The sequence below is a fragment of the Bemisia tabaci genome, chromosome 4 (assembly GCF_918797505.1).
Source record: "Bemisia tabaci chromosome 4, PGI_BMITA_v3".
NCBI lineage: Eukaryota > Metazoa > Arthropoda > Insecta > Hemiptera > Aleyrodidae > Bemisia > Bemisia tabaci.
This window is the reverse complement of record NC_092796.1, coordinates 17,721,914-17,736,631: the sequence shown is the minus strand read 5'-3', so window position 1 is coordinate 17,736,631 and position 14,718 is coordinate 17,721,914. Positions and strand designations below refer to the sequence as shown.

Sequence of the window (14,718 nt, the reverse complement as noted above, 5' to 3'; positions counted from 1 at the left end):
GTAAACAACGTCGTCAAATAATTGTATAAACTCCTAGGATTGCAATTGAAAGCATCGGTAGATAAAAGTTCCCTAGAAAAAAGACCCAAGCATTTGTCATCAGTTCATCAGTGAAGTTAATTTTCTTTTGGATAATAAGTATATTCATGATTATTTCTCAATTAATTTCTCTCAGAGTCATACTTCATTCCTATTTTTAAAATGTGGAAACTTCGAAGTGAGTTTCGTAGCGGTAATGATCTACAGGAACTCATCTTAAGCTTTCTTATTTTCAGACGTCTGACGCTTTCTGAAGCATTCCTGAGTGCTGACTGCATTCTCATTACACTTCAAAACATTTGTGAAGGCCTTGTCGTTTACGATAAAGTCATCAGGAGGCACATAGATGAGGAATTACCTTTCATGGCAACTGAAAATATCATTATGGCCATGGTTAAAGCAGGTGCTGATCGACAGGTACTGTAGTCACTCTAACTTTTTTGCTTTGTAATACTTATCTATTTTTTATGTTTTCTTTGAACAGCTTTTAGAAAGCGAGTACCTGTTGTTATAAATTTTTCGTAAGACTAAAATTGTTGCAGGTGTTTGGTAAAGTATCAAATCTTTCTGATCTGCTTCTCAGGATCAAAATTTTAAGAATCACTTTTTTACCGAAAAATCTATTCGCACCTAATATGTGTTCCCAGTAATTTATGGTTCATGCAATTTCAGTAGTATTAAGTTAATCACTTTTTTGCAGAACTTATAAAGACTTATTATCAATTGCCTACTTCTCCAGATTAATTTTTCACATTAATTTTCTCTTGTTTTTTCATCAACTATTCTTCTAATTGCTGTTCTGTAATAAACTGCATTCTACACTGTGTGACTCAACAGACATTACTTTTACTCGCTGAGGTAGATTCAAAGAGAATGGTCCTCATTGAATACTGGAAAGAAAATTTGACTCAACAAGATTGACCCATACAGTCAGCTGTGACGAACCCTTCTCTCATGAATTTTTTCAGGATTGTCATGAAAAAATTCGAGTCCTATCTCAAGAGGCTGCAGCTGAGGTTAAGTTGAAGGGCCTAAACAATGATCTCATGGATCGAATTCGCAATGACAAATATTTTGATCCTGTTAAAAATCAGCTGAATAATCTCCTAGCACCGGACGCCTACATCGGAAGAGCACCCCAACAGGTTTGTTCCTTTTCTTTTCTTTTTTTTTGCAACACTCCTGGAGCCTCAGACAATAATGTTTTTACGTAATGTCTCTGGGAATTCTTTTAAAAAAACAACCTAAGAAGGATGAGATGTCTAGAAAATAGGGTTTTAAGGTGTGTTGAATTTCTGGCTAAAATCTCAATTTCCAGGAATTCATGACAGAAAAACACACGCAAATGCACATTTACCCAGTAATCGCTTACATTTTGAAGAGCCACTAGGAACATGTCTCACAACTTTCCTGAAAATACGTGAGATCCCACCCATTGGCACTGGCACCTAACTATCCCAGGAAACTTTAATCCTTAATTGGATACCCACTACCCGAAATGTCTCCCAAAATTGTAATATTAGTCATGAGAAGCTCTATCAAAGTCAACTTAATAGTCTCCCAAAGAAAAGAATGAGGTTCATAGTGAAGAATCACTTAATGGAGGTGGATATATTATTTGAATTTATGAGGAATGAACGTATGCCTTTTTCCGCCTATAAGCTTCAGCGAGAGAAGAATCTTTAGTACTTAGAGAAGTGTTGCTAGAGTTGAAAATAAACAGCTACTCCTTCTCTACAGTCTATGGTCATAACCTTTGGTTGAGTAAAAAAAAATGTTGTACTGATTAACTTTTGTATATTCCAGGTTGAAAAGTTTATCAACCAGGAGGTGAACCCTGTCCTGAAGAAATACGAGGGCAAACTGGTTGATTCTGCTGAGCTGAACTTGTAATCCTGTATGCATTTAAGAAAATATTTCCTTATTTAAAGCTTTCAAACTCAAAGTATCTGCCAATTAGAAGTGCACTTTCAATTTAGAAAAAAATATGGCATTTTTAGCACTTTTTGCTCAATCATCAAACGTTTCAACTCAGTGAAGGAGGAAAGTTCCTCGCAGCGCAGCTAAATTCATGTACCTTTGCGAAGTATTTCAATCATATGATTCAGTTGTTTACATTTTATCAATATTATATTCTGTGATTGTAGCTGAAGTAGCAAACTCTCAATTGTGCCTTTTATGTTTTTAGAGTTTTATTGTTGTTTTTAATCATTGCTTAATTAATTCTTAGATTGTTTTCAATTATTGTTAAATCTTTTTGATTAAAAACACTACCTCTTTACCATTCCTTTTGGTTTTTTTTTCTCATCTTTTAAAGTACGTAGTATAATTGGAATTTCATTTTTAATTATGTCAATAACCCAGATTGCATGATCAAACTGAAATTATTAAACTAGCGAGGTCACTGTCCAGTGGATTTTCACGTGCCCATCAAAGATCAGTGTGCTCTTGAATTACTGCGGCTGTTTGTAATGGCATACTGACCTTTGATTGGTATTCGCAGACTTAATCAGAACCCTCGCCAGATTGATAGCTCAGTTTGATTGGGTGACCAATGCTAATTTAAACAGCACTAAACATCCGATCAAAAAGTGACAAAATGATGCTTGACCAGTTTATTTTAAATAAATTTAATACATGGAGCACAATTTTTAGTAAAAATTTTCACAGAAGATAAGCCCAGTAAAAGCGATTAATTCAATTTCACAAGTTCTAAAAGTACATGTATTATTTTTTAAAGTATTTTTCTTGATGATGTCCTGATGAAAGGAAAAAAACTGCATAGTTATACTCACTATAAACTAGAGACATTTGGTGCTTCCAAAGGATGAAATTAAATAATTGTAAAAAATGAGTTCATTTAATAAATTCGCTTTGAGAAGTATTCAAATCTATTAATATGCAAAGACTTGTAATGTTTGACTGAGGACAATGTCATATTGCCGACGTCAAAACTTTTTTAATTACTTAAGGGTTGCATATTAATACTCAAAGAATCAATGAGAGGTAACCGTTTAGAGAATGTTTGAGAGCTAGTCAATTTAGGCTACGATATAGAACTTAAAGTCGAAGAACTTCCTTTATTGTCCTCTGTCTATGAACTTGTCTATTGTTCTTTTGTAAGATATTTTTCGATTATAAAATATTTACACAATGGTAAGCTTTACGAGTCAGCACAAAGCAGTTTTGGAATCCTAGGTAGAGCTGGAAAAAGCTCAATAAAATAAAAGTTTGATTATCTAAATTTTCCCAAAGGACTTCTTTCCAGAATGATTATGTTGCTGAATAAAGACCATCCTGATCAACATAGTCAATATTAAAAACCAGTCATAAAAGACCTCATGGGAAAATCCATTAAGATTAAAAAATTAATTTTGGTCAGTTTAGTAAGTGTTGACAAAGCATCAGCTGGGGTTCTCACTTGTTTTTTCATTTAGTGTTAAACTGTTGAAGTTGGTGATGAAATTTCTGAGGTCTTCCAAAATTTTTTTGTCCCGAAAATTCTGCACTGACAGCTTCTCTGCCAAAATATTAGGTTCTAAACTTCCAACACTTTTTAAAACATCTAAAAAGAGAGAAAAAGATCAATAGAGAAAATGGTATGTCCAAGGAAAATATTCTACCTAACTTTTCGAGAAATTCTTTTCGGAAAATAAGAGGGTAAACACGCACTTTAAAGTATATAAATTGTTCCACTTAATTTGATGGAGAAGCGATCACATCAGACTTCCTAATTGTTCATTTGTTGATTAGAAATCATAGACTTACTCTTGTACCCGGCTTCCTTGAATTGATGATATGGCCTTAGCTAAGCCATCACTTATGTGCTAGTTGATGCCTATAAAGTTGCTTTTCTACTTAATTTATGAAACTGCACTTTGTGATAAGGTCAAACATAATTGTTTTTGTTGCATTCTTTTATCAAAGTAATAGTTGCAGAGGAGAAAATATGGTTAGTAATTTTCGTTATGTTGGGTTGAAAAATGGGAATTTGAATTTTCAACTGATAGGTAACCTTCTCTACTTTCCTAGAAAGAGGGACTGGAATTAGAGAAAACTTTTCCTCATAAACATGTTTTGAGCTGCAAAGTTTTAACTGGAACAACTCTAGTTCGATTTGAAAGTTTTGGGTGTTTGTTTTGCCAAGATGTCTATAATACACTTCTTGAGCAGTGGTACCAATGTCTTGCTTTGATTTATTTGATATTAAGGGCCTCGCACATCAGAAAAAACATTCTCCCACCACTTATTCATGAGGTCAAGCACATTAATAACTTGTGCAAAACCACATATCTCTGTTTGCAACAGACACACTTTTTTCTTGGGAAAATTAGCCGGTGCAATTTCTTAAAAACTTCCTTGAGTTTTCCTCTCCACTGGCAGAATATTCTGTATTTTCAAGAATCGTGCTATTGATGGTATACAAAGAGATACTTACCTAACACAATTTGTTGAAACTTCGGGTCCATGTCGTCTAAGTGAATGAGTAATGTTTTGTAGATGAATTCAAAATGATTCTTTGAAGAACTCATGTCATAATCTGCAGGAAGTGGTGTTTGGAATAAAACAGAAATACAGTTTGCGGCTTTTTCTCGAACTTGGTCATTCGCATCGTCCAGTCGTTTCAAAATTTCTGAGATAAGAGGAGAAAAATGTGTTAATTCATATGAGGGAAAGATACATTCAGTTAGATGGCAAAAGGAATATTCATAATATTGTGAATGAGGAGTGAATTTGCCAGCTGCTGAAAATACTAAAATATTAGATTTTTTAGTTTATTTTGAAAATTTTATACGATGTTTCTAGAAGAATATGTTTAATGAACACTATTGTGACAGTTTTAGAGAATACTACATTAATTTCTATGTTAATCGGTTAATGATTTTTGTGCAATAAAAGATCTGTAATTTTTTTTTTGGGGGGGAGAGGGGGGGGGGGCAAGAAAAAGACAAAGCAACCTGAAACCACCTATTGTATCCACTCATTACCCAGAAAATAACGAAAGTTACAGGTACCATGGTTCATCCTACTCCCCGGGTGCTGAATGACTTTTACCACCATTTTAATTTCTGTATTTACCTTCAAAGCTAAACTAACGATAGCAGATCTTCTGGTGTGCTGCAGAGTTGCTGAAACTTATGTGGCGGGTACTTTATGAAAATCGAAACTTTCTTGGATACTTAGCAGCTGATGGCACTTAATAATTGTTTAAATTTTCTTATTTTGGAACTTGATATCTCACCGCTATATTTTTCATACAAGTAGATAGAGTGATTGAAAATAGTTCAAAAATTAGCAAAGGAAAGGGTCATGGAAATTATGGGGGTACTGATGTTAAAATGATACTTCTGATCGGTGTGTTTCTCTTACCAGGATAAATTTTATTAATGGTTGCAGCAGTTAAGCTCCCAGCCTCTCTTTCCATGTCAACAAGTTCACAGATGGAGGAGAGAGCGTACAATCTTGTTTTGTATGCTTGATCCTCTATTAAGCTTAGTACAATTGGGGTGATCTGAAACCAAATTTAAGAAATTACAAATGAAGTAAAAAGGTTGCAAGTGAAGTCAGAAGGAAAGGGTTTAATTCATCTACAGTGACCAGTAAAGACACATTACAAGAAAGAGCTAAGTGCATAATTGTTTCTTGAAATATGATACAGAGCACAAATAATCTAAGTGATGCTTGCAAGCTTTTGTGCCTCACTCATGATACTCACACCATCTTGATCTCAATCTCAACACATACAAACACAACAAAAAACAATAGCAAAATATTTACCTTTGACGGTAGACTAGAAGAAAATGGCCGCACTGAGAGTGCAGTCAAGACACATGTTACAGCTGCGGTTCGTAAAGCTTCTGCGGATAAGCCTGCTCGCCATATAAGCTGACACTTCAAAATATCTTTAGAACAAAAAAAAAAAAAAAAAAAAATTAAATTTCTGGTAGAAATACCTAAATCAATTTGTTTTCGGTGTGTTTCCATGGGTCCGACCAGAGGTGCTGGAGTTGCTTGCAACAGATATTCTGGTACATACTTACAGATAAAAAAATTTCACAGCAGTCATCAATTTTTTTCACCTTAAGTAAAATATTCAACAATAAATTTAAAAAAAATTAATTTTAGTAATTTTTAAATAATCAATTCAATAAAAGAAAATTTTGTACATTTGATAATGCCCCATACAAAGAACCATAATTCAAAAACGGTCAAACGTTTTTCTCCTAAAAAATACAGAAGTGGCAGCCTGACTTTTGGGATTATAAAACTAAAAAATGGATGAGACCTTTGTATTTTAATCATTTCTTGGATAAGAAATCAGAGAGGAATTTTAAAAATGAGATTTGTAAAATTTATACATACCTAGAAGTTTTTCGATAGCTCCTGCCTTGTCCTCAACTTCAGCAAAAGTTTCCTCCCAGTTTGATAAAATTCGAGCGATAATCATCAGAAATCTCAGAACAACTTCTGGGTCATTATCTACACTGAATGCCATCTCTAATATTTCAAGGATTAGGTTGATGAAATTGCCAATTACTGGTCCTAAAAATTAGAGTTAGAATCAAGAAAAATAAGTCTCAATTAAAGGAATATTAAAATGAACAAAAGGAAAGATGTCCAATTGATTTTCAGCAGTTTTGCAATTGTTATTGCAATCATGCAGAAATGATCCCAAGAGATCATACATAAAACTTTAATTTTATTTATAAGTAAGCTCAATTACCTGAAAAATTTTGCAAATTTTTCTAATATTTTCTCGAAAATTAATGTTTTCTATCATTCCTTTCTTTTAAGAATTGGATGAAAATGGATTTAACTCCATACAAACATAAATAAAGTGGGAAGTCATACTTCAGAGACAGTCATGACTAAAAGTATTAAATGAGAGCAGCAAATGCTTATTTAGAATTTCACCCAAGAAAGAGAATAGATGTAGAAGTTAGAGACATACCTGCATGAATGAGAATAGCTTCAAAGATGAACCGTTGAGGACATTGAATGGAGAGTGACTCGACTGAGGTTTTCAGTGATTCCAAAACACACTCAATGTGTTGTTTGTATAAGGCTGCTACATTATCAAATCCACAAATTTCGCTTAGTGAACTGAGCAACTCTATAGGAACAAAAAATAGGTATTATTTTTAAAAAGAACTTTCCAGGGGGGTATGGTATGAAGAAAAAAGTCAAGCATAGACTGAACTTTTCACAGGTATACTAATGACAAAAAGAAAACCATCAGGGCTGTGCCTACTATTGAAAACAAGAGGTGATTTGTTTCTTTGTTGAGCCTATAAACATTTAAAAACCATTTGATACCATACAAGATGGAGTTTTTTGTGGTTTGAGGCCATCCATGAAATACGGCCCCCCTCAACCCTTCTGAACGCTTTTGTGATGGAGGTCCCTATCTTCCAAATTGTGAAAACAAAATGATGTGACGCTCTCCTCGACCCATCTTCCTCCTTGAGCTTTAGATATTTTATGGACAACCAGAGTGTCAATGCCCAAGCATTGCTGATGAGACATTAAAACGATAGGATTTACAGATTATTTTAAAAAAGGACATGCAAACACTTTCGAAAAACTAAGACAAAGCCTTAGCCTTCTGACATGCGAAGTGTTTGGCTTTTATAGAATTCATTTAGAATAAATAAATAAACTTCTTAGGAAAACACTACCATGGCAGGAAGTAAGATAAGATTGGAAACAAAAATGAGTATAAATGAGATTTTGTATACCTAAAGCTTGCTCTCTAATTTCTTCATTTGCAGCAAGGCCTAGAACTGATAAAATTGCAACAAACAGCTGTCTTGAAATAACGCTGCAATTTTTTTCACAGACATTTAAAATGGATCTGCACGCCTCCAACAGGTAGAATTGATATAAAGCCTGGAATGAGAAGAAAAGAGGGAAAGTGATAAACATTAGATTTTAAAACAAAAGGAAAATTTATAAAAAATGGGAATGCAAATATACGAAGACTGTCCTAAAAGTTTTGCAACGGCCCACTGTATGAGTCAATAAAAGAAGCTGACAAGTTGCAGTTTGCAAGGTGTGTAAAATGAGCCCGGAGAGAGAGAACTGCACAACAAGTCTTCAAAAAACTATTAATCTTGGTAGATTTTTGACAAAATAAGCACAACAATTGCTCACTTTGCAGGTCAAAAGTTGATGTAAAGAATACCTTAACTCGTAACTTGCTATAGTCCATTTCACGAAACCTGAGACTTTTTATTCAGCATTAAAATCTGTAAATAGCAACACATCAGTCCCGGACTCAGTGACCGGGCTGCTCACCAGACACCCTCTTTTGGTCAGCAACCATAGGCGGGCAACCCGTCAATTGTGAGAATAAGGCACCCTTCATCCTTCCTTAATGAGCCCTAGTACCCGAACCGAAATTTTTTTGCCGTTGAAGAATTCATCTTTTAGCGTGAAAATTTAGTTCCAGCGTGAAATTATGATAAAAACATACAATCTTTTCAATAATAACAACACCACACACACAAGATAATCAAATTACAAACCCTGTCATAAATAAGACAACATCAGCAGAGACTTACAACATCGTAATTTGAGATACGCATTTTTCGACTTAGCCATATGTAATAGGATAAGAATGAGTGTACTATGATGCAGAACCTGATGGATTAGATGAGAGAGTAATTCTTTCAAAGGGCTGATTGCTGGAAAAGCTAGAGCTCAAATCCTTCAAAATGGCAACAAAGTTGCTATCCTTTTTTTAAAAGTGCCATTTTCTCTTTGCTTGCTTTTTTCATAATCTTGCAACTGTACAAATAAAAGTTTGGTGTTTTAAGGATTATTCTTTTAAGGGTTAACTTATATTCTGGAAATATAATTAACTGCATTCCTCTTCATTACCTCCCTGCTGTGACACACGTTGCTACTTGATAGTAAATTGGTGACCTCCTCTATTAAAGGTATCAATGAATCTTTCGGCGAAGTTGAAATTAAAGAAGCTAATACGCGCAAATGGCCTGCATGATGGCTTTCTTCGAGGAGAGGTAAGACTAATTTACAGTAGGTTTCAGGTGGCACAAAATAGCCCATTGTTTTAGCTGCTCTATCAACCTGAAACAGAGAAGAGTAACATTATAATATGCCTAAAAATTGAAAGATTGCCAGCCAATCTAAAGGTCTAAAGGTGGAAAGTGGACACATGACTGAGGGAAACAGAAAAGAGTTCTTCTGAGTAAAAATAGAGTTCTAAATATTAGTACTTTAAACTTTCATCAGTCTGTCTCTGTATTACCTGGCAAATTTGAAGAACATTCTTATTGAAGTCATTAATTGATTTTCCTTTTGAAAAATCAATTGTAAGAGAAGATACTGAAAAATAGCAATGAGTTTTGCAGGTCCCGATTCTGTCGATTTTTTTTGGGTTCCTTAGCTCACTAGTTGTTTTCATACAGTGACAATGCAAACTTTGCTGAAGTCCGATTTAAATGTTCTGAGATAGGATGGTCCATTCAATTCCACTAGAAATACAATAAATTTTAGATTTCGTCTAATATAGAAAACGTCTAAAAATTTCAAGGAAAGATATTCATAATTTTCCTATAAAATGAACATTTTACTGCAGGAAATCTGGCAACTCTCAAATGTTCATACGACGTTCTTCCTTAGCACTGCAGAATAGTGGAACAATAAAAAATTTTGGGACAGCCTAAGTAACTTTTGTTTTGGCCTAAATTGACATGCAAAACTCAGGCAGAAGTTTTTTTAATTTTCTGATAAATAAAAATTATAATTTTGAATAAGTTTTTAAATAGAGGAATATTATGAAACTTTACATTTTCGGATACTCTTGTATCGGTGTCAATGATTGCTCGGTACATTGTAGGAAGTATTTTTTCTAGATGCATGGTTATTGAATGTTCTCCATGTAGAAGTGCAACAGCTAATAACTGAGCAGACTTCACTTTCACATCATCAACCTGCAAAAAAAGAGAATACAGGACAACACAGGATAACATCAATTAAAAAATGAAATGCGTCACCAGGATTTGTCCTCAAAGAGGCAAAAGTACATTCTAATTGCTAAAAACTATTGATAAAACATTATAATGCCCTCAGTTAAGACTTTCTCTTCAGGAAAAGTTGCCTCTTTCAGCATAAATACCGCTAGAACTAGGCAATTGCTCTTGCAAACTGATATTTTGATTATGTTTACGTTACATGAGTACACACTGTTTTTGCTAGACTTTCTCGATATGTAACTTTAAAATATATAAGATATGATAGAGCACTTTATCTACAGGAAGATAAAAACTCACCCAATCTTCAAGTTCTTTTGCTATTGCTGGGATGAATTTTGACATCTCGCGTTGAACCAGAACTCTACACCCTAAGTGGGGCCTTTCCACTATAATAAGAGAAATTAAAGAAAGAAACATTTAAATTGACTTGATTTTTTCAGAGATACATCAGTGCCAAAAAAATCTCACCTGGGGTATAGAGAAAACAGACGATTATGAACTTTTGACAGACATAAAAAGAGCAAACAATGCAGCTGCAATGTTCATTTGTAGTTTTGGAATTTTAGAAGGGTGAAGATGAGAAATTTTCAGCAGTGACCGGGAAATAAATTCTTTGCTTTCCTTTTCAAGATCCTTCAATCTCTGGCTAGGTACGTAACCTTTTGAGAAGATTATAGCTTTGACATTGAATGAAGGGGGACTATGAATTTTCTCATTGCCTCCTGAACGGAATGGGCTTTTAAAATCGAACTCTCTAGGAGATGACCTCGAGAAAAGTGAGGCTGAAAAGTGAACATTTCGGCACTTTTGCATGCAATATCTGCTGAAAATATTGTAACATCTTAGTGGTGGTTAAGGAGGTCTATTATTTCCTCCCAGGCCCGGAAGGTTAGACAGATATAAAGATCAAATGAGAGACATAAGAGTGTGCAATGCAGCATCCACACATATATAGCATCAGTCCGCTAAAAAAGGCACTTTTTAGCCTCCTTTTCCTCAAGATTGTCACACAGAAAGTTCTATTGTAAAAGCTTGTGCTCAGGAAGCCATGCAGAGGATCATATTAAAGAATGTTAGACTTTATCCTTGTGCCAAATTTCTTGGTGTTCTGTGCGTAGTCCTTCATTTCTTTATTTATACCACACCAACCATCAACTTATCACTACCAAAGAGAAATGAGGATGTATTAAATGTACTATGGTCAATCTAATCGAAAATAAAAACTAAACTATGAATACATTTTTTTAAAAATTAAGTCTAAAGATGAATAGTTAAACATGAAGGAATAAAGGTAAAAGTAGAACTAAAAATAAAAGGTTTGTTATGCATACATTTTTGTGGATAGTGATCCGGTTTTGCTGGTAGATAGTCCAATTTTTCTTGAAGCTCTTTTTCGTTTTCTTGGAAATACTGTTGACCTATCTTATCCCATAACATTGCTGCTTCAATTTGATGTTCGGGAATTTCATCTGAAAGTCTGTGGTACCAAAAAAAAAAAAAAGGTCAAACACAGAATTGGAAGCATTTAAGCAAAATAAGTCTATTTACGGAGATAGACCATGGCAAAAGTACATTTCTCCTTGAAAACAAGAGCCTGATTTTGAGCAGGGCTTCTCAGTCAAGCGAGCGCCAATTTTCGTGCACCCCCTCCCCCTCCCCAGGTTAGTTCAAGACTACAGCAATGAAGTCCGAAGTTAAAGAGATTTTTCAAAAGCAAGGGATCTGACCTGACTTAATATTATCAAATTTCCACCTGTTCCAAAATCCCCAGGCTATAGATTTCTCAAATGAATCAGTAGGCAACACATTGCATTTAACTTTTCTGCGCTTCCCCCATCCTCATTCCAAGAAAACTAACAGGCTCCAAAACAAACAGCATGCAAAAAATGCCTTGAATTACTTACGATGTTAAAATCAGGGGTATCAAAAATCTGAAATATGAGTATCTATCCCGCAAATTCAGCAACCAGTCTCCTACAACAAGTGTGACTGCTTTCCTGACACCAGGTGATTGATCAAATAACCTTTCTGCTAGAGGACCTGCTACAACTTCAACACTCCTGTTATTTCCATTCTTCACGACTAAACCTGAAAAAGAAACATTAATTACTTGATGAAAGTCTAAAGAAGTTCTAGGATAGATGTTCTAAAAATTACAAAAAAAGAAGATAATATTAATGTTAAATGAACCAATACCTCTGAAATTAGAAGTTCCACATATCTCATTTGCGGTGTCTGAAAATCTCCGCCTCTATGTTACTTTTTTAAAGGAGAACGAAGTGACATCGTTCCTTGAAGTTTTTGCAGAATTTAGTTCGTACAGTGAAGAAAAATCACAACAGTTATAAAGAATTGCCATTGAATGGTTTTCCGTTTAAAAAATAAAGTAAGTATTACAGGAACTTTGCGACGTTGCAAACCGAGTTATGTGATTGCCAACTTACACCGTTGATTTATAATTTACTTACAATAAAATAAAGAATAAACTTTTTAATAGAATCATACAATCATAGGTAAAACTGGCACTAAAAGCTGCCGAGCGCACATGGGCTGGGTTGAAAAAAGAAACTGCTAAATTTGGTTAAAGTTTGCACAGGAAACTTTACCATTGAATACAAGAAAATTAATGAAAACTTACCTATCGCATTTATGGCACTTATTCTCACTTTTGACTGGCGATGTCCCAAAGTCTGCGTGAGAGGAGAGATCAATGATTCGGACTGCATGTGAAAATGTGCCGGAATGACCATGGATAACTCTGAGGCGCACGCACAACTAGCAATTTTAACCTCAGGATATGGGTCAATGATGGACTTGCATAAAATATCAATTATATCGCTCAGGTAAGCTGGAAGATGGAGTCCATATTTCGAAACTATCAGCCGCAGAAAGTTAATCTCAAGTAACCGCACTTCTTCTGAATTTTCAGTAACCTGCAAGAATCATTACAAGTGAATTGAGTAAGCTTTGATAAAAGAAAATGCTATGCAACTCTCTAGAGTGATAGCTTCATTAAATGCCCAAGCAAACTTTTCCCAAGTTCTTCCTGAAATTCTAAAGTTAAAGCTTGGTCACTAAATGATAACATTCGCTTGTTTTGCTGCAATAGTACAGATTGACTAAATATAATGACTACCTATCTATTACTTCACTTGATGCTTAATCTAGCAAGCAATAAGGCGACTGTAAAAATTTAAAAATATAAAACTGAATTTTTACGTCTGTTTTTATTTGAAATGTCATTTACCTCTTTCAGGTTTATTCTGCCCTAGAATTAACAAAAAATAAATTGAGCAGGAGAGTTTCTGTATCTACAGTGAGAGTAACCATAGTATGATATCACTTTGCAAATTTTCAAACTATATTCTAGACTTCAGTTTAAACGTACACATAATTTCTTCCCATCGCTTTACGGATCATAATTTATCTAAGATAGTTGATCCAAGGAAGCAGAAAAAATATATAAGCACCTGCTTAAGACATTAGCAAATGCCTGATGAATCTTGTGGCACACAATTTTTACCATATTAACGCCAGATGATTTTAAAGAAACTTGTTAAAATAGTTCTACAGCACTGATGGAAAAAAAAACCAAACAAAAAGTCTGAGCAAAAGGGGAGGTAATAAATTCAATAAAACTCTGTAAATGTTCATATCATTAATCTGCATCATGACATAGCAAAATGATGGCGTACGTCCGCAATCACTTATCTCGGTTGCTGTGTCTGAAAATCTCCGCCTCTATGTTATTTTTTAAAAGGAGAACAAATTGACATCATTCCTTAAAGTTTATGCAGAATTTTCTTCGCACAGAGAAGAAAAATCACAGTAGTTCTAGAGAATTGCTGTTGAGTAGTTTTCCGTTTAAGAAATAAAGTATGACAGGACATCTGCAACATCGCAAACCAGGTTATGTGATTGCCGACTTATACCACTGAAATGGCAAGGCTTGGGGTTACACCACAAATGACAAGTAAGGATACCTCAGCAAGAAGAGGATCTCCTTTGGTGCTTTTTAAGTGATTTAAAGGAATCTAAATGTTATGATACCTTTTCGTCTCCGAGGCGCTGATGTAAAGTTGGGATAATCACCATGAGGTACTTCTCGTTCACAGGAGATTGTTTTATCAGCGCCTCTGCGAGCAACACAGATTTTTCACGGCAAACTTCAGCTGAGTCATTGAAACATCTAATAACTGATTTTAGTATCTGTCCTGAGAGATTTTCTAGAGCATCAGCACTGAGAGTGGAGGAGCATACCATTTCACACATTTCTGAGAGCACTGACTTACGCACAAACTTGTTCTGATCCGTAAGGGAATTCAAAAATTTATTCACATGGGTTTCTGTTGTATCGTCACTTGGAGGCATTTTGAAGAGAAATTGCGGCTACAGGAGCGGAATAACTAATTGGGAATAGTAGAAAAAGAGATTGATGTTAGGTGATTACAAGCTACTCTTAGAATGAAGAACTTCAATTTAAACATTTATGAAACCTTATTTGGGGTGAGATATTGTTTCGATTTTTTAAAAGTATTTGATCAAATTTGTACTCGTTTGACCGCACAGGATTTTAGACCGATTACTTAAAATAATTTTAACACAAACTCAAGAGATGTCCTCCGGGCAGGGGTGCAGAGAAAGTTTGGTTAGTTCACATGGTTACGTTTGTTTACGT

At 34.7% G+C, this 14,718-nt stretch overlaps 2 protein-coding genes across 2 annotated transcripts in view; one reads left to right on the top strand and one right to left on the bottom strand.

The window, feature by feature from the left end:
• Adsl (adenylosuccinate lyase) overlaps positions 1-2,325 on the top strand; it is a 33,810-nt gene extending 31,485 nt beyond the window's left edge. Inside the window, exons 7-9 of the mRNA XM_019047510.2 lie at positions 276-456; positions 1,008-1,184; positions 1,846-2,325. Of these exons, the coding sequence (XP_018903055.2) occupies positions 276-456; positions 1,008-1,184; positions 1,846-1,932 (445 nt within the window). The 3' untranslated portion in view covers positions 1,933-2,325. The remainder of the gene's footprint in view (positions 1-275; positions 457-1,007; positions 1,185-1,845) is intronic.
• Positions 2,326-2,639: 314 nt separating this feature from the next.
• Positions 2,640-14,703, bottom strand: Dnaaf5 (Dynein axonemal assembly factor 5). The gene is made up of 14 exons (XM_019047529.2): positions 14,091-14,703; positions 12,679-12,973; positions 11,945-12,128; positions 11,372-11,517; positions 10,338-10,426; positions 9,855-9,998; positions 8,923-9,132; positions 7,779-7,929; positions 6,992-7,153; positions 6,403-6,582; positions 5,818-5,942; positions 5,410-5,551; positions 4,478-4,672; positions 2,640-3,604 (listed from the first exon to the last, which is right to left on the bottom strand). The coding sequence occupies exons 1-14, from the start codon at positions 14,409-14,411 to the stop codon at positions 3,444-3,446; spliced, it is 2,505 nt and encodes an 834-aa protein (XP_018903074.2). The 5' UTR covers positions 14,412-14,703; the 3' UTR covers positions 2,640-3,443.
• Between the last annotated feature and the right edge of the window lie 15 nt (positions 14,704-14,718).